This window comes from Protopterus annectens, chromosome 8.part0, assembly GCF_019279795.1.
Source record: "Protopterus annectens isolate FY-2018-M chromosome 8.part0, PAN1.0, whole genome shotgun sequence".
Classification (NCBI taxonomy): Eukaryota; Metazoa; Chordata; order Ceratodontiformes; family Protopteridae; genus Protopterus; species Protopterus annectens.
The window spans coordinates 620,875,203-620,899,284 of NC_056741.1; the positions used below are offsets into that span (position 1 = coordinate 620,875,203).

At 41.7% G+C, this 24,082-nt stretch overlaps 1 protein-coding gene across 1 annotated transcript in view; it reads right to left on the reverse strand.

The window, feature by feature from the left end:
• The window catches only part of LOC122808326 (plexin-B3-like), a 2,760,797-nt gene that overhangs the window by 199,666 nt on the left and 2,537,049 nt on the right, over window positions 1–24,082 (reverse strand). Inside the window, exons 30-31 of the mRNA XM_044079291.1 lie at window positions 17,503–17,567; window positions 17,149–17,224 (exon numbers count right to left, since the gene is read on the reverse strand). Of these exons, the coding sequence (XP_043935226.1) occupies window positions 17,149–17,224; window positions 17,503–17,567 (141 nt within the window). The remainder of the gene's footprint in view (window positions 1–17,148; window positions 17,225–17,502; window positions 17,568–24,082) is intronic.

Consider the following 24,082-nt stretch of genomic DNA (forward strand, 5'->3'; position numbering starts at 1 on the left):
TAAGTCCCTTTAACCAAAGACAACTGAGGCAACTTGGGATTAACATGGCGAGGCTTGTAAGGGCTCTAGGGACAGTAGCCTAACATCCTATGAACCTGTGAGTGCTGCAGTCTTATCTCATTTAAACAGGTAGGTAACGTTTTGTCGATTTTTTTCCATCATTTTGACTGTATATAGTTCTTCATTGTTTTACCAATTTTAAACAGTAGAATGCATTTCATTTATTTTTCCTCTGTTACTGGAAGCTATCTCCTGTATCAAAGCTGCAAACTGAACTGCTTTTCCCTGAACAGCTGCAAGATTCTTCCTAGACAGAGTTTTCTCTTCTCCTTCTCCAGTTGATTTTGTTAAACTTTCTCCAAATGTCTTCCTTCCTAGTATCCAGATTGTATAACTGCAAACCAGTAAGTGATTTTTATCCAATTTGATAGCTTCAGTGGCTTTTTTCCACAGCTGCAGTTTTCATACTGAAATCAAACTCTTGGTCATTGCGCAGCCATTATGAAAGTGCAGTGTTAGGTTTGTTTACTTAATTTGCTAACCTTGTGAATGTACTAGCCCTTCTATGTCCCTTTTTAGCCATAACCTTAACAAAGACTGGAGTAACCACAATATATATGAAAATTTAGGGGACAGTGTAATGCAGTACATTTCTGCATGGTGCATGGAAAGAGAAAAGAGAGTACCTGGAAAAACCCACACAGACATATGGAGAACACTATTAAGAACATGATGATATATAGGATACTAGCACACAACACAGTTGCATTATTTTGAAAGATCAAATCTTTGTACAATATTACAAACATGGCATACCGGTACTTCAATGTCGTAACTACTGACTGTGGCTTTATTATACTGAGCATTATCCTACCATAAACCTAAAGTCAGACGTTCTTCTTTCATGAGCTGTTTAGTTATTTTGCATGCATCAAATGGATAAGTATGCCATCTTTTATTTATTTATTTAAGTTTGATGAATGGGGAAGTCCAGTGGGCCATAAAGAGCCCATTTTCAGTGGAGGTCTGGGGAGAAAAGCTCCAAATATTGCAAGTTACATAATACATGTTAACAAAAGAATAACAACAATTTGTACAGAACAATTAAAACATTTACAGAAATATAATACATTATGTAATAAGCTTTTAGTGAGTTAACATTTAAACAGAAGGTTACTAGCCCTTTTGGAGGTTGGGTAAACTGAACATTTGCAAAAAAAGACATTTTTGTCAAATAAGCTCTTTGTAAGTAAACATTAAACAAGCAGCTACTAGCCCTTTGCAGGTTAAGTGGACCATTTTGCATGGACAGAGTATAAGAAAATTGGATTATGGAAAGTACAGTACATTAGATAGCAGAGAGAAAATCAGTCCCTAGTAGGGCGAGACTGTTTTAAGTTGAGATGAAGCAACAGAATTGGTAAATGGTAATGATTTCAGTGCAGGGTAGAAAGAGATGGGGTGCAGAGGGGTTTATGTTGGAGCATGATATGGGCATTCCCATTTAGCTGATAAATAAGAGAATAGCTGAGATTTGAAATTGGTATGGTTTGGAACGTTGTGAAGGTGGGGGGGCAAAGAGTTCCACTGCTTGGCTAAGAAGTAGGACAGTAGTAGGTAGTCAGGAGGTCATGCTGGTTTGTGGACCTGAAGGAGATTTTGCTTTGTGGATCTGAGTTGGTGGTTGGGTATATAGAGTTTTAAGGATGTAGTGAGAGATGGGCAGTTTGTGGGTTTAAAGATGAGCTTGTGGGCAATGGTGAGTTGTAGGTAACAGGTAGTTGGGAAGTTTAAGGCAACTGAGGGAGTGACAGTGATGGGATGAGTTTTTTGAATTGGTTGCAAATTTGCAGATTTTGTAGTAGCAGGATTCAAGTTTGGATTGTAAGTCGAGGTGAGGATTTGTGAACAGAGGGGCACCATACATCAGGGAAGGGAGCAGAAGATGGATACCAGGGTTTGATGGGTAGAGGGGCTGAGGAAGCAGTTGTGTCTGTAGAGGAGACCTATCTTTTGGTGGGTTTTTTGACTGCAGAGTGGATGTGGGTATCAAAATTTAGTTCATCATCAATGATGATGCTAAGAAGCTTGGTGGTGGGAACGATTTCAAGGGGGGTGTTGTTCTGGCTCTGTACGGTGAATGAGGTTTTGTCAATAATAGAGTTTTTGGCAGGGGAAAAGATCATTAGTTTGGTTTTATTTGCATTTAGAGCTAAGCGGCTGTACTGCATCCAGGTTTCGGTTGTGGAGAAGGCTAATTGGGTTTTTGCAAGGAGCTCAGAGAATGAGAAGGCTGAGCAGATGATAGTTGAGTCACCTACATACTGGATGACAGATGACTCTGGGATGGAGTGGTGAAAGTTGTTAATAAACAGGTTAAAGAGTACAGGGCCAAGAATGGAACCTTGAGGGACGCCTGTGGGTGTAGGGAGGAAGGGTGAGGTTGAAGTTTTCCGTTGGACAGCTTGTTGGTGGTTGGACAGGTAGCTGGAAAGCTGGAAAACCAGGCTATGGTGGAGGGACAGAGATGTAGGGTGGAAAGTTGGGATATGAGTAGGGTGTGGAAGATGGTGTCAAAGGCTTTTACAAATCTAGGAATAGCGTAGATGCAAATTTGCCTGAGTCTTGTTCAATGTTGATGGTTTCCAGAAAGGAAAGAAGGGCAGTCATGGTGGAGTGGCCAGGGCGGAAGCAGTGTTGGGTAGTGGAGAGGAGAATGTTTTGGGTTAGGTGTGTCATTAGTTGTACTTGGATGGTTTTCTCTAGAATTTTAGAAAGAGTGGAAAGGATGGCAATAGGCCTGAAGTTGGTGGTGTCAGTATTCTTGCCACCTTTGTGTAAGGGGATGATGTAGGCATGGCGCCAGATGGAAGGGATGCATGATTCTTGTATGGATCTATTTATAAGAATAGAGATGGGATAGGCGATGCTGTCTGCAGGTAGACTGAGGAAGGTAGGTGGAAGATTGTTAGGTGCATTGTGACAGGTTTTGAGTTTGAGGAGGATTCTTTTTATAGTGCTTGTGGGAATGGGAGTAAGGAAGAAGCGTGTGGAGCAGGATAGGTGATTGGGGTGGAGGTTGTGGTGGGAAGGAGGTGGACAGTTTGGCTATACAGTCTATGAAGAATGAGTTGAACTGGGAGGCTGTGTCAAGGTCTGAGAAGGAGGGATTTGGACAGGGATTTTCTTTATTACCAGGGTGCAGAATTGATGAGATGGAGTCCCAGAATTTTTTGGGGTTTGTTGAATGCAAGGACTGGAGTTCGGAGTAGTGAGCTTTGTGATACTTAGTTATTAGCTTTTTTGTGGAGTTTCGGAGATCCTTAAATTCTAAGAGGGAGTTTGTTTTTTTATGTTTTTGAAGATGTTTCCATTTATTGTCCCTCTGTTGCATGGCTAGTTTAGTTTCTTTTGATATCCGTGGGCAGTTGCCAAAAGGGGAAGGGGGCATTACCTGGTATACCTCTCAAATGTACAGTTTTTTGTAGAATGCCCAGATGTCTGGCTCATATTTTTGGCCTGTTCCTCAAAGTTTGTGGTTTTTTGTCAAATTGCTGGGATGATCTAAGGACTGAAGTCACTGAATAATGACATACATTTGAATTTCAGACTTCAAATCCTGCAGAAAATGTATGTTAAAACAAACCCTTTTACTCTAGCAACTTTCAAAGTTTATAAGAGCAATATTTAAAATATGTCCCTATTTTTGGGCCCTTGTCCATTTTGTTGGGTTTTGTCCATATTTCTTGCACTGAGAGGTTGAGAGGCATGTTTCCTAGAGAAACACAAGATTCTGTGAGACAACTAATACATCTGACAAAAACAAAACACTTATTTTCACTTTGCTACCAAATAAAGACTCACTATGATGGAAAGACTGCAACCCTAGTAAAACAGCATAGAAAATACTGGTTCTGCAAGACAATCACCTATTAACTAATATCAAATAGTTCTAGCACTGAATCCTACAGCTCTGCTATAGTGACTGCTATGTGGCAGATTCATCTTTCATATTTTACATTACGTACTCTGTCAGACAAATTATTTCTGGTTCATCTGAAAAGGCTGAACAAATAAGATGAGTTTTCAAGACATGAATTTATTGAATCTCTCATGTCTAATTGCATCATTATTGACTTCTACAGCATGATCATTGAACAACATCTGAGGTGGAACATGCTTGCTAAGTCAGCTATGCATACATTTTCACTACAATTTCCGACAGTCTCTGTGTGTTCGTAATGCTTCCTTTACTGAAATAGATATATTCACTGACATGAAGATAGATTAACTTAACCCTCACATTAGGCAAGTGCACAGTAAGTGTCTCAATGTATTCAGAGACAAGAAGCCTACCAACAAGTCCAAGCTTATGTGCCAAACTTCAAACAAATCTCATGACTGTCAACAATATGCTTCAATATGGAAATACATCGAGTCTTTTATTTGCTTAATTGCAAAAACAGATTCTACAGTATTTCCAGAAAAGGGTGTCCAAACTCATGATGCAAAACCCTTAAAGCTTCTCCTCCCTGGTTATGATCTCAAACTGTGAAGACCTCACTCTCACAAGGGCATGACCTAAAATGCTGTTTAAACATCACCATTTTGTCATTTTACACTTCCAGGCTGTTCATATGTATATACTAGGCTAACAACCACCAGGGAGGAAGTTTATAAGCCAACTACATAACCCAACAGCATTCCCTAGTGACATGTGTGTCTTAATTGGGGGATATTTTTTTAGGAGGATGCTAAAAGTTGTGTGTGGGGATGTTTTTTTGATAATGTTTACTATCAGCCTCTGCCTAGAAGAGATATGGGGGCAGGTACAGGGATTAATTTATGATTACCCATCCAATGCTAGTTACAGAATGTTTACTGTCGACTTCTGTCTAGAACAGACATGGGGGCCAGGCTCGGGATGAATTTGCAATTTCCCATCCAGTGGCCTACTGATGCAAAGAAATCACTTCAGAGGCACAGGTGAAGACACCAAGGCATTGCTAAGCTCTATGGGAATCAGCCAAAAGCCAAACACCAAATTTATACAAGCACTTAAAACAAATGAACCTGTGCAGAATTCCCTTTAGCAGGGCCAAAACTGCAGGAATACAACATATAAGTACCAGCACAAATACAAAGTAGCAGCTTACATAGTAGCACTGCCAGTAAAGCTTTTCAAAAGTGCAGTTCTCAGCATCAGCAAACAGTACAATATCAGGAGTACTTAAAAATGAGTTAAAGTGCAAAAATCAGCAGATGAAGCAATTACGTGAAGTACAAAACAGTAAGATAAATTGTATCTGCTAAGGATGGCACAGGATTTACTCAGGGCCCTCTCAGAATGTGACAAGGATGCTAAGCAGATGGGAGCTTTGTGAAAGTGATGATCTGCAGTAAAGGAGGTTAGCTCAAGAACAAAACATTATCTGCTGAGTGGGCTCTCAGTATGATGGATCTCTGTAAAAAATGGGTAGAAAAAGTATTTCATCAGCTTACACAAATGACAACAGCAACCAAAGGGGAGGGAGGGATTTAGTCTGATTATCATAAGGAGCGAAAGCCTGAGACTCTAGCTTTTAAAACAGCATCAGCAAAAGGGTGGTAGGGCTTGGGAAAATTTCAAGCTGATGTAAGAAGCCAGATAAAAATCAGACACTACAGCTTGTTGTCCACAATACATCAGGTAAGCATGTGAGCCAAAATGGTTAGGAAAATGTTTTGGACCAGTGATATCTAGACTTAAAGACCAGAATAGCAATCAGTCAGTAAAATAGATTTGTACAAACCAGAGCAACAGACACAGACACAATGCTTAACCAGTCTGGCAAAGGACAGGGGGAGAGCTGCCTCTCTGCTGCAAGGCTTAGAGTTGTCACTAGGGCCCTTAAGCCCCTGCAACATCCCAGATACAGTTACAACTTTGCAGTTCCTTTTGTGGGAGTAAATGGCCTTAGGCATTCCAGCCTGTGTGAGATGCAAAGTAAGTGGGATACTGTTGAGATCTCTGCTACATTTTTTTTAATATGATGCCTAAATTCAAGGATAAAATATTTGGCTTCAGTAATTGGCTAGTAAACTAGTGTCATTCTAAGCAGATCCAGTGTATGCCTGCTTGGAATAAAATGGTGAAAAGACCTACCAGTTTTTTCAGGAATGGCCTGCATCTTTCACCCCTTGGCTTTCATATACTGACAAACTTTTTTTTTTTTTAAAACAAGAAACATGTATTACATTTTCACATATGACAGACTATCACACATTTATAAAAATTAAAACAAACCATACTGACAATTTTAGTTGCAAATGTTATACATCGCAAACTATACTGACATAATTTTAGTTGGAAACATTATAAATCACTTATAATCTATCCAGCTATTGTCAGTCAAACATTACATAGCTCATTCAAATCCTGTCTTCTTTTAAACCTCACTCCTCCTCACATGTATTTGTTCCCAAAATTCCCATTTTTTCTATGTAATTTTCTCCTACCCTTTTCTAAAGACCCCAATTCCAGTTGTTTTATCTCTGTTACTTCTAGTACATTTGGTTAAAACTTTGAAGTCCATTTTCTAGAAATTGCTTTTTGGCAGCCACTGTAATTAGACTCAGCAACTCCTTATATGTCGACAATTCTGATTCTGTATCACACATCAAAATAAATAAAATAAAATAATAATTTACTTAGTTTCATCAATTTGCTCACCCAGTATCTCTGACAGAGTTATCTACAGGGAATCTTTAAATGGCTAAAACTTTTGTTATCCCCATATTGCCCTTTTTAAGGCATAGTTCACCAGATGAAACTCCAAACAAAGCAAACTCCAGTCAAAATAATAGCAAGGTAGCACTGTTAAATGCCAGAAGCCAAAACAAAAAATATCTGAACATGAGCCTTTCCTTATCCTTGAAGACATTAGCATTTAAATAATTACAGAAACCTGGCTCCACTGTAGTGATAGCACTCTCGGAATTTCAGGTTTCAGTGTCTCTTGTGCATTCAGATACACTGCCAAGTGTGGGGGGAATATTAGTAATTATTTGTAACCCCAATTCTCTTTTTTGTATGATACAATCCTGGAACTACTGAAAGTCCCAGTTAAACTCAACAAAATTCATTACCACATTACAGCCAATTACAAATTCCCATCTAAGCCCCCCCCCCCCCCACCAGAACATGCAGAATAATTTAACCAGTTACAAAAGTTAACAGTTGAACCAAATACCTCTTTTAAGGGATGACTTCAACTATCAGCACATACACTGGCAAACACTGCCAACAATGAATATCCTCAGATATTTTTAGACTTTGCAAATGGCAAGACCACATTGCTCCCTACTTTCCAGAGGTGTTAATCTTCTTGATCCTGTCCTCACAAACATTCAGCCAGTTGCACCACCATTATTTGTTACTCCCACCTTAAACAAATCTGACCACCTCACTGTGATTGTTTTCTAATAAAATCCACTTTGTGGCCCCTAATAACTCTACATTCAGTGATTACTCAAACACATTATGTACTATTTGCTGACCTTACTGATAAGTGAAAATTACACAGTATATACATACTGGTAATGGTGATATGACTGAGCTCCTTTGATTCAGTACATTATCTCTGGTCTGTAAAATGTGATGTGCCATGACTATGTTAATGCCCACTGCCTGATGTCTACTCTCCAAAAATGTGTATTAAAGCTGATCTGATCGAGGCAAACATCTAACAGCTTAAAACCAGACAGTGCACAATATTATGTTTATTCATCTGAATGCATAGTTGCCCAAAATTAATAAAGAAATACGTCATAGAAACTGAATTGCCTCTGTTAATCATAACAAAATTACAGTATACCTCATAACTATTCTTTTCCTTCTCTAAAGAACGCAACGTCAAGTCGCTCTACTAAAAGTTGACACACCTTCATCTCAGTTCAAATCTTCTGCTGAAATCTCTACTGCAATGTCTTTCACTCTCCCAGTTAAGTAACTGAATCAGTAATGCAATCAAAGTACGTTACTGGCACAACCTCCTCATTATTTCTGAAAAAGCTCTCCCAGTTAATGACTACTCATTGTATTCTCTTAGCAATCCAGAGCAGTATGGATTTCAATTAAGGGCTGAAAAACAAAGCAAGTGGGAAAAAGCCTGCAAAATTTCTGTGGCTTCTTAGGTTACACTGCAGACTCAACAAAGATTCTAATTCTTTCACAAAGGCACTATAGGTTAGCAAGAAAATGTCTCTAAACCAGGGCAATTCATGATACAATTGTGATTACAAACAGAACACAGGAAAAACAGCTTAAATTTGGGAGTGTCCTTCATAGAATAAGTGAATCCCCCAACTTAGAAGTAGAAAGTACTTTTTCTGTAGGAACTTAACTGCAGAGGTTTTAATCTGCTCATTGTTGCAGTAATGACATATGGGACTTCACCTACTGAAGGTCTGATGACTGGCTAACTTCAAGAGGTCTGCAGCCTTCCCATTGAATATCCACCTATACTATCCTTAGGTCTTTCTTACCTTGGTCCCCTCCTCCAAAGATGGCTGCAGCCACAGCACTGTGTGGACTGGAGATAAGGACTCCCCAAGAATACTTCCAACCAAAGACCTACAGACATCTCTCCCCAAGAATACTTCCAACCAAAGACCTACAGACATCTCTCTTCAAAACACAAGTCAACCACAAGAAAGGCAGGCAGCTAGTGAGGATAACAGTGAGTGAAGGTAAAAGAAAAAGTGAGAGGAGTACTCACCTCAATCCATACAAGATGACAGGAAAAGAAACGGAAGATGAGGGGTAGGGAAATGATACTGCAACATTAAATATACTCAAACATCTACAAATACATTAAGTCCCAATAGCAACTGTACTACATGCACAGAATGTTTACTGTTGCAATAATGGCATCTGGTAAGAATCCCAAACTGCGTGGACCTGTGGGTAGCTGGCTGATCCTGAATGGGAGTGGCCTGCAGAAGCCCCTCTAGGATAGTTTTGGTAAACCCCACCCTACTTTAAAGGAGGTGCCCAGGTTAAATGGCCTAGAGAAGGTGTGAATAGCTGATTCCAGTACAGCTCGAGTGTTGGCTCATCTCAGAAATGCTATTTTGGCTGCTGTGTCCCTAGTTGAGTGAGCTACAACCAACCATAGTACACAGTCTTCAAGTGAGAGGTGCAACAGAACCAAATACAGCGTGTTAGCTACTTTAATATAGACTATTTAAAAATTGTGTTCCTTCCTTTTCTTTTGCAAAGGAAATGGACAGCTGTTCAGTCTGCCTGATTTCTTTGGTTCTGTCCAAATAACATAAGAGTTGTGTTTGCATATCATCAAAATCATGTTCCCCTTGTTTTCTGGAGATGAAAAAAACACGAGCAGTTAGAACAGCCCAATTCAAGGATAGCTCTGTTACAATTTCGAACAAAAAGGTACAGCTAGTATTATTTTGACCTTGTCTTTATAGATTATAAGGTTTTTTTTTTTTTTTTTTTTTTTACACACAAGGCTTGAAGTCCTGAAATTCTTCTGGCAGAAGTTACTGCCCTAATAAACTGGTCTTCAGTATCAGATATTTTAGTGCTGCAGACGCAACAAGAAATGAGCATTTCTAGAACATAGTTGAGGTCCTGTGGTGGATATAGCCCTTTTTTAGGTTGTCTCACATGCAGGACCCGTTAAGAAACTTATTTACAGGCAACAAAGAGGGATCCAAACAGAAACTTCCTGCCCAAGGGGGCATTATGGAATTCTGCTTTCACATGGTCTGGCAAGAAGTTCAGTCCTTAGCCAAGCATGTCTCCTTAATACTGACTTTGTGGATGCTGCCTTGCACGAGGCACTGACAGCACTGAAATCACATTTTAGGAAGTGCCTGGCCACTTGGCAACTAATGTTGCTCAAGTTCAAGCACTCTGACTTTTGGGTCCTTCACTTGTACTCCCCCCAGCCTTGTCCTTGAGTTGGGACAGGAATTTTCCTGAACTTCAGCATGCCTGGCAATTTAAGGCCATGAAGACATTGGCAACAGAGGGGCATTTTTTTTTTGCTCATTCTGCCAAGAATCTTGCTCTTTCTGCCTTGGGAAATGTACTCCTTGTTGAAGTCATAGTTGTTCCCCTGTCAGCATCCACAGACACTGAAGTTGTATCTGTAATGGGGTTGTTATATAAGCATTTTAAAGAATCCTCTATTCTATAGAAATAGTCAGGGTTTCCTAGGAGCAGGTTTTAGGAGTGTGCCCCCCAACGCACATTAGCAAATGTATCAGGCAAGTTTTCAGTTACTGGAAGATTGGCAAATTACTTAAACTGGGTAGGCAAAGGAGCTGCCTGTATCCGACTTGGAATAGGGTGAATTTCTTGGCCTCTCTTTTGAAGTGGTCCTTCACCTTGTTAAGGGTATCTCCAAATGAAATATCCTTTGGAGAGGACACAGAGGATAGGGTGTCCTCAGTGTCAGACTCAAAGAGTGGAAGAGGTAATCTGGTCAGCACTGGCTAGTTCACCTCTGAATCAGAGAAGTTTGAATCCTCACTTTTTTTTAGAGGGTTAAGATAGTGATAGTTTTTCCTTTTCAATGGTTGGTTGGGTGTTCTTTAACAGAAAGATAAAGTCCTAAGCTGGCTTTATAAGTTGAGGAAATTAGAATGGTATGGGGTTTGGGAAGAGGGCCCACTCTAAATTTGCTGAAGCAAAATGGTGGACATCTACTTATGCTTAGAAGACCTGACCCTGACTTAAGTAAATTTGGAGGCCTCAGGATGTGGGCAGGTGTTTTAGACCTTAATCCTACTACCAACCACCTCATTATAAACAGCTGAGTGGATGCCATCCTATCCCTGACTTAACAATACAAACATTAGATAGATGCTGGAGAAGAGCTATTCAGACTAACTTACTTCTAAAGGGAGATTTGAATCTAGAGGGCATGCCATCAACCAAGGGCAATGTGTCCTATGAAGGGGTCATGCCAGAGACATTAGAAGCAGATGGCAGTGTTGGATTTGGCAAAAGCCAGAGCTCTGTTCAGACTCTAATAGGATGTTCTTTTACTGTTCCTCTTCTGGGCATTTTAACAGTTTTTTCTTTTGGAAAGGATGTTGGAGGGAGATGTGGCCAACAACACAGCATTCTCAGGCAAGGTGCTTAACACTTCATAAATGAGGTACTCCTACAAAGATTTTGCTCTCTGCTTGATGGTCTTCGGGTTGAACCTTGCACACTGGGAAGAGTTTGTTACATTGTGCTTAAGCCCTAACCAAAAAACACATTTAATATAAAAATCTTTATGGATAATCTGCTTCTCAGGATCAATACAATTAACCTTTGCAGAATACAATTCTGATATCTAGCAAATCCTGACACCTGGAAGCTACATTAGGGAAGCAAGTATAGCAATGAAATAAGATATTTTTTCCAATTTGGTATTTATCTGTGAAATCCAAAAGCCAGGCTGACTGACAATCTGATGAAGCTTTAGACTGTGTACTCATCTTCAGAGGAACTGCAGCAAGAAAGAACTACAGACTGCATGAGCAGACATCCCTCTTACACCACTGACATCCAGGGAGAGGGCCATCTAGCTTATCAGTGGGAGTGGTAAGCACTAGGTAACCTATCTACCACATAGGGAGTGGTTCTGGCCCAGAAATTGTAGTCATTGGCCGTTTGGACAGTTTTTCCTGGTTTACCTTTATATCGATAACACTTTGTCGACTAGCCACTTAATCGATGCAGTTACGTAAACAGAAACCGCAAAAAATTTTAAATATCGAAAAACATTCGACATTTCCAGCCGCACCACACCTCCACACCATTGCTACCATGGGTCAAAAAGGGGCAAGATTTTGTCGTTTGCTTATTTGAAATTCGACGTTGGAGACATTCGCATTTCAGCACTCGTGAAAGTCATGTCGCCCATATCGGGATCGACGATATAAAGGTACACCGTTTTTCCATCTCTCTCAACTTTCGGATTTAAAATCCCGCATTTACACTTGTTTTCCCCCTTTCCTGTAACTTGTTTAGTCCAGATACAGATTCTTAGTTTTAGCACTTGAATTTGCTTATTTGTGATCAGCATTTGTTCAGAACTTGTTGTAAGCACTAAATAACCTACTAATTACTACAGCACTCAACCTTCCTCATTACCTAAAGGAAAACAGTTTTGGTACTTTCTTTCCTCACTTGCTTACTGAAAAACAGCTCTTGTACTCACTTTCCTCACTTATCTAGAGGAAAATATTTTTTTATTCAGGCATGTCCAAGGGTCAGCTCCCAGTGTTCTCTCCTGTCTATCTGATGAATCTGGGCATCTTGAGGCAATGCTGAAATTGCCTCATGTACACAGACAACCCTCTCCTCCTACCACCCAACACTACAACCTGTGAGAGATGCACTTATCTAGCCAAACTGGAGGTAAAGCTCTCTCCAACCAAGACTGAACTTGACAGTCAAGAGGAGAAGGTAAACACTTGCACCACACCACACTCAGCACATAGTCTCACTAAATCTACACCACCAAAATCCACACACAGAAACACAAAAACATTCGCGGAGGCTCTCAATAATAATATGCTCAAGCAACAGAGACCTCCAAAGTAGAAATGCAAGCAACCTCCACCCCCCCCCAACAAAACCCAAATGACACATAGCCAGCAGACTCAGTGTGCCACTCAACGACAGCCAATAAGGCAAAACAACGTACCTAACACATTAGTCATTGGTGACTCTATAATCAGGCACATTGATGTCCAACTCACCTGGCTAAACAAGGAGAAGGTTACTGTCAAGCTGCCTGTCAGGTGCCAGGATCCGCCACATAACCCACTCACTCAGGTCACTCCACAACAAATACAAATATGACTCTGTCATTGTCCATGTTGGTGTGAACGACCTGAGATGTACCTCCCTGGACTACATGAAGAGAGACATGGAAGCGCTCTCTGATCTTGTAGCCCAGGCAGGTATGACCCTAGCCCTGAGTAGCATTCTGCCATCACCCAGAATGATACCGCAGTACAAGGACAAAATGACTGACTTCGACAATTGGCTAAGCTTCTGGTGTCATTCTAATGGGATCCAGTATCTGTCTGCCTGGGATGACATGGTCGACAGACCACGATGCTTTGCCAGAGTTGGCCTGCAGCTGTCACTCCTGGGATTCTGGATACTGGCTAAGGTTCTTGCCGCCCCTATAGTGCCTTTTTTAGGCAAGGTTCAAATGACAAATTCACCACTGTAACAGGAACAGGCAAGCAAAAACTGAGAGTGATGCTACTCAATGCTAGAAGTCAAAATCTCAAAATGCACTCACTTGAGGCACTTCTTAAAATGGAGACCATCGATTGTGCAGTGACTGAGACCTGGTTCAAGGCTCCAGAGAGCACCCCTGCACTACCAGGTTTTAACTCATACAACTCATACCACACTTTTTGGCCATGTAACCTGGATCGCAACACCAAAGGCGGAGGTGTGTCAGTATTAATTAAGGATATACACACCTCCAGGCTAGTTGATCAGCATAATGCAGCCGAGGTTATCCAAGTGCAACTAACTCTGGGCAAAACTGCAATTCAAATTGTAGCTTGCTACAGATCCCCCCACCATACCCCAGGATTCCCACTCCTCTTTTCTTGATGTACTGGAAAATATTAGGGTTCAACCAAGCACCCTAATAATGGGTGATTTCAACTACCCCACAATTAACTGGGAAAACTACTCATGTACCAAATTCTTCACGCAATGCTTTCTGGAATTCATAAACTCCAATGCCCTGGATCAAGTTATCCACACCCCCACCAGGGGCAACAATATCCTAGATCTAGTCATTACCAACATGAGTGACCGGTGTTCCACACCTGAAGTCAATGCCTCATTGGTCCGATCCGACCATAAGCTAATTACCCTAGATATCCACATCCCGCCCCCAACCACCATTAAGGAAACCACGGTAAAAAATTTCTCCAAAGCCAAAGTCATACTTCTTAAGACAGAAGTGGTGAACTTCATGACACCCATGCAGATGGACAATACAGTTACGACTACTGAATCCTACACAATTGCACTTTATAAGCACTTACACGAATGCATGGATCATGCTATCCCAAACAGAACCAAGATGCTATCCTCCAAAAAAAGGAAGCAAATCTGGTGGTCCCCTGCCATAAACAAACTGTACAACAGAAGGAAGAAACTGTTGCAAGAGAGTAAAATCCCATGAGTGGAGGAGCTCCCTGGTCAGCCTCAGTAAGAAGCTGCGATCCCTGATAAAATCCTCCAAAGTTAGTTACGAAAACAAAATCGCCACTGATTCTAAAGACAACCACAAAGCATTCTATAGCTATGTTAAGAATTTCAATGACAATACTCAGATCTGCTCTGAGTTACAGCACAATGGCACTAAATATACAGACCCAACTGATATTGCCAACATCCTGGCAGATAGGTTCCTGTAATCACGGCTGCACAGGTAAAAACCACACTCTCCAAAGCCAAGAACACAGCATCCATGGGGCCAGACAACATCACAGGCTACATTCTACACGAACTACAGAACAAACTGGCACCCCACCTAAGTACCATGTTCAATCACAGCCTCACCTCAGGCCCGCTGAATGGCGCACAGCGACTGTTATCCCACTCCACAAGTGGGGAGCCACCACGGACCCCGGGAACTACTGCCCCATTAGCCTGACGAGCCTGGTCTGCAAGGCCATGGAACGTATCATCATGGAACTTATAAACAAAGACATTGGTAATCTCCAAACTCTGGACCCCACCCAGTTCGGGTAAAAGGCAGATCATGTCTCCTAAACCTGATAGACTTCTTTGAAGCAGTCACCACAGCCATAGAAGAGGGTAAAGTGGTTCATACAGCCTATCTAGACCTTGCAAAGGCTTTCGACACCATCCCCCACTCTGGAATTATAGACAAACTCACTAAACTAGGTATAAATCCCTATGTCACAAGATGGGCTGCCAATTGGCTCACTGACAGAACCCACACTGTGAAAGTAGCAGACTCCAAATCCGACTTCAGACCAGTGACAAGTGGACTACCACAGGGTTCCAGTCCTGGGTCCTTCTCCTGTTTGGTATCTACTTCTCTGAAGTACAGGCTAACACAGAAGGTCTTTGGCTAACAAAGTTTGCAGATTACTGCAAACTAGGAGCCATAATCGAAACTCCTAACCATGTGGACATCCTCCAAAAGGGCCTCACTGAGACAGATACCTGGTGTCAAAGCCATGGCCTCAAGCTTAATGCCAAAAAGTGCACTGTCATCCCCTTTGGTAAAAACTCTGTACCTATGAACTACAACATAGGCGGTAGTATACTTAACACCGAAAGTGTGATAAGAGACCTTGGGACACAGGTGGACAGTAGTCTCTCCTTTGATAATCACATCACCATAGTAGTCAGGAAAATCCTTCTACGTGGCACACTTCATCACAAAAGGTTTCTCATCCAGAAAAAAAGGGGTCATTGATCTCCTCTACTCATCACTCATTAGACACATTATAGAGTACAATGCCCCTTTTGGTATGTACCTCACAAGACATCTACAACAACTGAAAAGGCCGCAGAAATACCTCACAAAGGGGATTACCGGCCTCAAACAGATGCCCTACACAGACCGTCTCAAAAAATACCAGATTTACTCCATCGCATATCGCCTACTCAGAGGTGATCTCTGCCTAACATACAAAGCTATGTCAAACCCAGAGCTGTTAGACATGCTCCACTTAAAGAAATCCCAATCCCTCCGAGCTACATGCTCTAGAGACCTAAACCTTGTCACCACAATAAACAGAACATGCCGGAGGGATAGATTCCTGTCCCAGAGACTTCCCATACTCTGGAATAAACTACCTATCTATATCAAACAAAGCTCCTCATTAGCACTCCAAGAAAAATCTTGATGACTGGATGGGAAAAAGGAAATTCACCCCGGGAATCATTTCTGTGGTTCTGCTGGACAGTGGCACAGGAAAATAATTTTCTTGGTTGGCAAAAGCCAGGGTACCATTTTGGCTGGGCTTGTACAGGCCCTAGGGCCGATAGCCTAGTACCTACCTATGAACCTATCAGTCCTAAAGGCAGACTGATAACAGCTGAAGTCTCAATTAGCACTACTGCAATTGTGAAATGCATGATGAACATAAAACCATGATGAGATCACCACAGTTAAAGCTGGAACCAAAGAAAGACCAGTTAAATCCAAGGAGATACAGAAAATAATTTGTGGCAGCACAAAACAGCTTCCTAGCAATGCCATCAGTACTGTTAGTTGCTAGAGGTGAAGAGGACAGAACCTAAGGACTGAACCAACCCACAGAGGACTATCTATATACAGAGATAAGGCAAAATGATATCTGCTGGACCACAGTTCCTCAAACACCATACCACCTTATGGAAGATCTCTTGGAAGATGAAGGGTACTGTAGTGTAGAAGTATGCTAAAGAAATAAGAATAAAAATCCTAGGTTAAAGCAAGCTTATGGACAAGACTATTCACAAGCTTTGAGAGAGTAATATAATTGCAAGAAGCATCATCTTCCCCTTCTTTTTTATGACAGGGAAAACACAAGTTCTGCACTCTACAGTTTTATATTTTTAAAGGCATTTACAGTTTTTATTAATATGACTAAGAATCAAGTATACAAATTTGTACACATTACATACAAAAGTCTTACTAAAGATGTTCTACGAAGTAAATGGTGGATTTTCAAAAATCCATCTTCATTCAAAGTGAGTTTCTCAGGCAAGTACAATATTTTATTTGAGTTCATATGGGTAAACTGATACAAAACTGCATATTCTTCAGTCTTGAACATCATCCAGTTTTTGTGAACTATAACAGTGACCTGCATGTACCTAACACAACCACAATACAGGAAAATAAATTACTAATGGCAAATATATATATATTCTGCAAAATTTGAATACCGATGATAATCTACTTTGGGATAAGTATTGCCAAAACCCTTTTTTGCAATATCTGCTCCAGACCTTGCTTCTTGATCTTTCCTCTGTCCTACTGTGTTGTTCTCCCCTACCACTGTTTCATACTTCTACTTTAATCCATAGCTCCCTGTGTGACGTACTCTAAAACCCCAACAGCTCACAAAGTTGCTTACCCCAGACAGTTCAGTCAGTGCAGAGTTCATCTCCTGGTAACTGGCAGCAGAAGCAGAACGTATGTCAAGGTAGTACCTGCAAAACCAAAAGCTACATTATTTCATGCTACAGTATCTGTGGAGTCATTTCTAGGCAGTTTTGATTTCCCTATACAGCATTTGTCAACAGTTGTATTTCTAACAAATTAAGTCAGACAGGCACATTAGTTAAGGACAATCACTAGCGGGCATCATAAAATAATCTATTACAGTAAACAACATCTATGGGTCTTCTAGTACAATATCCAAAAAAAACAGAAATAACAGTATGACATTTAAAAAACTGTAACACGAGGATTCCATTACAGCACTTACTTCTCTACAAGCTGTTTATAGCGTGGTATCTCCCTTGCATATAAAAGTTTATTGACTGGAGAATCCTACAAACGAAACAAATGCATATGATATTAGGACATATTCTGGCAGAAGAGCAACAGCCATTAACATTGCTGGACATTCCCAAACAGTAGCATAAACACTTCAGGCATTTAAACTGGCATGTCAGGAAATAAAACGATCCAAGCTAATGATTTACTTAACTGCATATGGCTGACAGTGACATGCAGTAATGTGAATTACCCTTTTATTTCCCTGGCAGAAACATGTTCTCTCAGCTGTAAAGATACTGCAACATAACTAAACTTTTCACCGTAAATTACTTTTTTTGTCCCACAGTTTTAATGTTCCCATGACAGCTATCTAACTCTTTCTAACAAAGCAGAACACCCAATCCACATTATCTTCTGTCTCTATTACTGCCTAATGACTGTATAGGCCACACAAATATGATATTAACACATCCAGTAGCACCAAATGACTCACTCACTGAGCATCAACGCCACCATATAATCTAACATTCTCAGGTTAACCCAAAGGAGAAGTAAATTACAATAAATGAACAAAACACATTTTCCTTTACTGCTTGTCAAACAAGTGTCCAGAGAATAGCCATACTCTCAAAATTCATAGAACAAAATCTGGGAACTGAAACTTGTGGTCCTCAAGGTAACTTAGCTGTAAATCAGTTTTCTCCCGCCATATTCCTCTAAGAAGAATGTGGAAGGCAAACGTTACAGTGATCCTGACAATTCAAAACAGCCAAAAATAGAAGATGCTCTCTCCACTACGCGTCATCTCTTCAGCCTATTACTTTTGGATACTAGCTCATCCACTGGCACATTATTTTCCTACTATGCACCAATCCAAATGCAAGACTACATCCACCTGGGGTGGATATTACCGACCCTGAGGAAAAGCTACAAAATGGGGGAAGAAAGCAAATTGTTAAACTCAGGTATGAGGTGTGAACAAGCAACCTATCTATTGCTCTCTCTAAACACTTTTTAAATACTTTTTAATTTCTGAAGAAAAATTTTCCATTAGTTGATAAGAATACCTTTACCTTGGACTTCAAAGATGGCTGCACACTGAGTAACACTTAACTTCAGCTCTTGCAGTGTGAAATCAGAATCTCAGAAGACAACCACTGAATTTGTCTTTCTGAGTAAATTTCACTTATTGACTAGTAAGTGCAATGCCTGGATTTCAGCAAATATGAAATTTAGAGAGCCTGAAAGAAAATTAACCACAAAAGGTGAAGAGAAAACAATGGCTGAGAAGAATCTTACAGCTGTTCAGAAAAAAAGCAGGTCACACTCCAGCTGTGGTGCAAGACATGACTTTCAGTAAACTAATGGAAAAAAAAAAAAGTCAAATGTGCTCAGAGCTGATTAACATAAATGGAACACTGAAGGAGTATCTTCTTCTTCTATCAGCTGCTCCCGTTAGGGGTCACCACACCAGATCATCGGTTTCCATTTCTTCCTGTCCTCTGCATCTTGCACTGTCACACCAGCCACCTGCATGTCCTCTCTCACCACATCCATAAACCTTATCTTAGGCTTTCCTCTTTTCCTGTTACCTGGCAGCTTCATCCTTAGCATCTTTTTCCCAATATACTCTGCATCCCTCCTCAGCACATGTCCAAACCAACATAATCTTGCCTCTCTGGCTTTGTCTCCAAACCTTCCAACCTGGGCTGACCCTCTAATATACTTATTCCTAATCCTGTCCACCCTCGTCACACCCAGTGCAAATCTTAACATGTTTAACTCTGCCACGTCCAGCTCTGACTCCTGCCTTTTGTCAATGCCACTGTCTCCAACCCATATAACATAGCTGGTTTCGCTACCCTCTTGTAGACATTCCCTTTCACTCTTACTGGTACTCGTCTGTCACAAATCACTCCTGACACTCTTCTCCACCCACTCGATCCTGCCTGTACTCTCTTCTTCACCACTCTTCCACACTCACCATTACTCTGAACTGTTGAGCCCAAGTATTTAAACTCATCCACCTTCGCCACCTCTACTTCCTGCATCCTCACCATTCCTCTATCCTCCCTCTCATTCACACACATATATTCTGTTAGTCCTGCTGACCTTCATTCCTCTTCTCTCTAGAGCATATCTCCACCTCTCCAGGGTTTCCTCTACCTGTTCCCTACTCTTACTACAGATCACAATGTCATCTTGCAAACATCATAGTCCACAGGGACTCCTGTCTGATCTCATGTGTCAACCTGTCCATCACCATTGCAAATAAGAAAGGGCTCAGAGATGATCCTTGATGTAATTCCACCTCCACCTTAAACGCATCCGTCACTCCCACCGCAGACATCACCGCTGTCACACTACTCTTGTACATATCCTGTACCACTCTTACATACTTCTCTGACACTCCTGACTTCCTCATACAATACCACAACTCCTCTCTAGGCACCCTGTCATATGCTTTCTCTAAGTCCACAAAGACACAATGCAACTCCTCCTGACCTTCTCTGTACTTCTCCATCAACACTCTCAGAGCAAACATCACATCTGTAGTGCTCTTTCCTGGCTTGAAACCATACTGATGATCACTAATCATCACGTCCCTTCTTAAACTAGCTTCCACTATGCTTTCCCATAACTTCATGCTGTGACTGATCAATTTAATCCCTCTGTAGTTACTACAGATCTGCACATCACCCTTATTCTTAAAAATCAGTACCAAAACACTTTCTCCATTCCTCAGACATCCTCTCACTTTTCAAGATTTCATTAAACAATCTAGTTAAAAACTCCACTGCCATTTCACCTAAACACCTCTATGCTTCCACAGGTATGTCATCTGGACCAACAGTCTTTCCATTCTTCATCTTCTTCATAGCTATCTTTACTTTCTCCTTGCAAATCCACTCCACTTCATGATTCACTATCCGCACATCATCCAACGTTCTCTCCCTCTCATTCTCTTCATTCATCAGCCCCTCAAAGTACTATCTCCATCTGCTCAACACACACTCCTTGCTTTTGAGTACGTTTCTCCCACTATCCTTTATCACCCTTACCAGTGAAGGAGTATATCAATTCAAATAAACTGCTGGAAAAAATGGAAGAAGCTTTAAGCAGATATTCAGATGAGCTGATGAAACTGTAAAAATATGAGGCTAAAATGAAGAAATGGCTGGCTGAATCTGAGACTGATCAAAAATTAGAAGTTATGTACCTACCATAACGTTCCATGTTAGTTGTCTTCTCTCGCCTTCTTTCTTGCTGGATGGGTTCGGAGCCGATCCTCGGCTCCGACTCGCCACTTGCTAAGCTCGAGAGTCACTTTTACCAGCTCGAGGCAGCCCCATATCCCATGATGCAAGGCGGTAAATACCCAGATCTCGTTTAGTACCTAGAGGGAAACCTACCTAGCATAAAAACTTTCCACTAAGGAAAGAAGAGCAATAAGCCTAAAAAGGCTGTAAGGGGAAACCAGATAACTAAAACTGGAACTAACTGGTGCCCAAAGAAACAAAATCTTCCAGAGCCAAGGGAGATCAAGGTCTGTCCAGGCAAGGGGGCAGGAGGGAGGTCAAGAAAGAAGGCGAGAAGACAACTAACATGGAATGTTATGGTAGGTCCATAACTTCTAAATGTTAAGTTGTCAATCTCGCCTTCATTCTTGCTGGATGGGACCGTGTCCCTAGCACCTCTATCCTGGGTGGCTCAATGGAACAGACTCTTGAGAACTGTGGAACCAAAACTGGCTCTATCCCTGGAGGCCAAATCCAATTTATAATGAGAAACAAAGGTATGAGGAGTGGCCCAAGTTGCTGCTGCACAAATAGTATCTAAGGGTAGCCTAGCCTGAAAGGCTGTAGAAGTGGCTAAGCCTCTAGTGGAATGTGCCTTTGGTTTTGAGCACAGCTGTTTGCCCCTAAGTTGATAAATTTCGGAAATGGTGGAAGATAGCCATCTAGACAAGGTCACTTTGGAAACAGGGAGACCTTTCTTATTTTCAGCATAAGAAAGAAAGAGCTGATCAGACTTTCTGAATTGTTTTGTTCTGTCCAAATAATATCTTAGTTGGCGGTGAACATCAAGATAATGTAATTTTTGTTCCGATCTGTTGGAGTAATTAGGAAAAAATACAGGGAGATCAATAGATTGGTTTAAATTTGTTTTTGAAGCAACCTTGGGCAAAAAGGATGGATTAGTTCTCAAGGATACTCTGTCCTTGTGGAAGACCAAATATGGGGGACGAATAGAGAGGGCATGAAGTTCTGACACCCTCCTAGCTGAGGTAATAGCGACAAGGAAGAGTGTCTTCCACGAAAGAAACTTTAGTGAGCATGAAGCAGCTGGCTCAAAGGGAGGAAGAATTAAGGATGTCAGCACTAGATTTAGGTCCCATTGAGGAGGAGGACTCCTGACAGGAGGTTTGAGGAGAAAAACTCCTTTCAGAAAAGTTCTACAAAGCTTGTGGGACATAATGTTGTGATCTGCAAACCCGACATGAAAGTTCGAGATCGCAGCCAACTGAACTTTGACCATGGAAGATGAAGAACCCGAGTGAAAGATTTCCGCTAGAAAATCCAAAACTGCATGAACAGGGGCAGTAAAGGGATCTATGCTCCTTGATTTCGCCCAAAGGGAGAAGCGTTTCCACTTGCTAGTGTAAATCCTTCTAGTAGAGGATTTAAGGGAAGCCACTATGATATCCCTAACAGGGTTAGAGATCATAGGAAGCCTGGCTAAGGAAGGAAGTGGCGCAACCAAGCTGTGAGGTTGAGAGAAGGAATGGACCAATGCAGCTGACCCAATTGGTGGATCAAAAAATCTGGCACTGGGTCCAGATGCCACGGCTGCACTAAAAGGTGACTATGGAGGAACGGAAACCAAATTTGTCGAGGCCAATACGGGGCAATGAGAATCATTTTGGATCTCAAAACGGTAGCTTTCTGGAGTACCTGTGGTATCAATGGAAAGGGAGGAAAGGCATAAAGAAGTCCCTGGGGCCAATCTTGGGTAAGAGCGTCTCTGGGGGGATGGCCCGGAAGTGGGAAGAGAGAGAAGAAGGCTGGGCATTTGCTGTTTTGGGGAGTAGCAAAAAGATCGCAACATGGGCGGCCCCACTTCTGAAAAATCTCCTCCACTATAGATTGTTTGAGAGACCACTCGTGAGGCATGAGTATAGCTCTGCTCAATCTGTCCGCTAAAATGTTGGTTTTCCCAGGGATATGCGTTGCTACCAGAAACCGATGAGAGGAGATCGCCCATTGCCAAAGTCTGAGAGCCTCTCAACACAAGGGGTAGGACTTGGTTCCGCCCTGCTTGTTGATGTACCACACTACGGACATGTTGTCCGTGTGAACTGCAATTGTTCCCGAGGGAAGAAAGTCGTTGAGGGCTTGCAACGTTAAAAGCACTGCTCTCATCTCTAGGACATTTATGTGCAGGTGGTATTCGAACGGTTGCCACGTCCCATGAACCATCCTGCCCTGATAATGACCCCCCCACCCGATCAGGGAGGTGTCCATAGTGACTGTGGCTACCGGGGCCGGGGAAACAAAGGGTCTGCCCTGATGAACCTGGGGAGAAGAAATCCACCAGGATAGGTGGTTTTTGCAAGTTTGTGTCACCAGAATTTGGTGACGCATGGGAAGTTATTGGTAGGACCATTGGGTGAACAACATCCATTGAAGGAGACGCATGTAAAAGTGGGCCAAAGGAAGAAGAGTAATGGCAGCTGCCATGAGGCCCAATACTTTTAGGACCAGTCTGGCTTGCACTTTTTTGCTGGCAAGGATGATCCGCACATGGTTTTGGATATCTAGGATTCTCTGGCTTGTGAGGTTTGCTGACATCCGAACAGTGTCTAAATTTGTGCCTATAAAAGTAATAGACTGGCAGGGCAATAAGGAGGATTTTTCGTAGTTGATCGAAATTCCTAATTGAGTGCAGAGATTTAGGGCGTAATCCCTGGCTTGAAGAAGTTGATGCCTGGTGGTGGCTGAGAGGAGCCAGTCGTCGAGATACGGAAACACCTGGAATCCTTGACGTCTCAGGTGAGCCGTGACCACTGCCATGCATTTGGTGAACACTCTGGGGGCTGTAGTGAGACCAAAGGGCAGGGCTCTGAACTGAAAATGACTGGACCCCAGCCGAAAGCGGAGAAACCTTCTGGAGCGTCTGTGGATTTTTATGTGATAGTACACATCCTGAAGATCTATTGAGCACATCCAGTTGTCTTTGCCCAAGAAGGGCAAAATCGATTGAAGTGTGACCATCCGAAATCTTGTCTTTTTCACAGACTTGTTGAGTCTGCTGAGGTCCAATATTGGTCTCCAATCTCCCGTCTTTTTGGGAACCAAAAAGAACCTTGAGTAGATTCCGGGCTCTGAATGGTCTGTTGGAACTGGCTGAATGGCCCTTTTGTGTAGAAGCTTTGATACTTCTAATTTTGCGATTTCCCTTAGACCGGGTGGAACATCTGGAAGGGAATTTTTGTGAGTGAAGGGACTTTCCTCGAAAGGAATCTTGTAACCCTCGGATATGATCGACTGTACCCATTTGTCTTG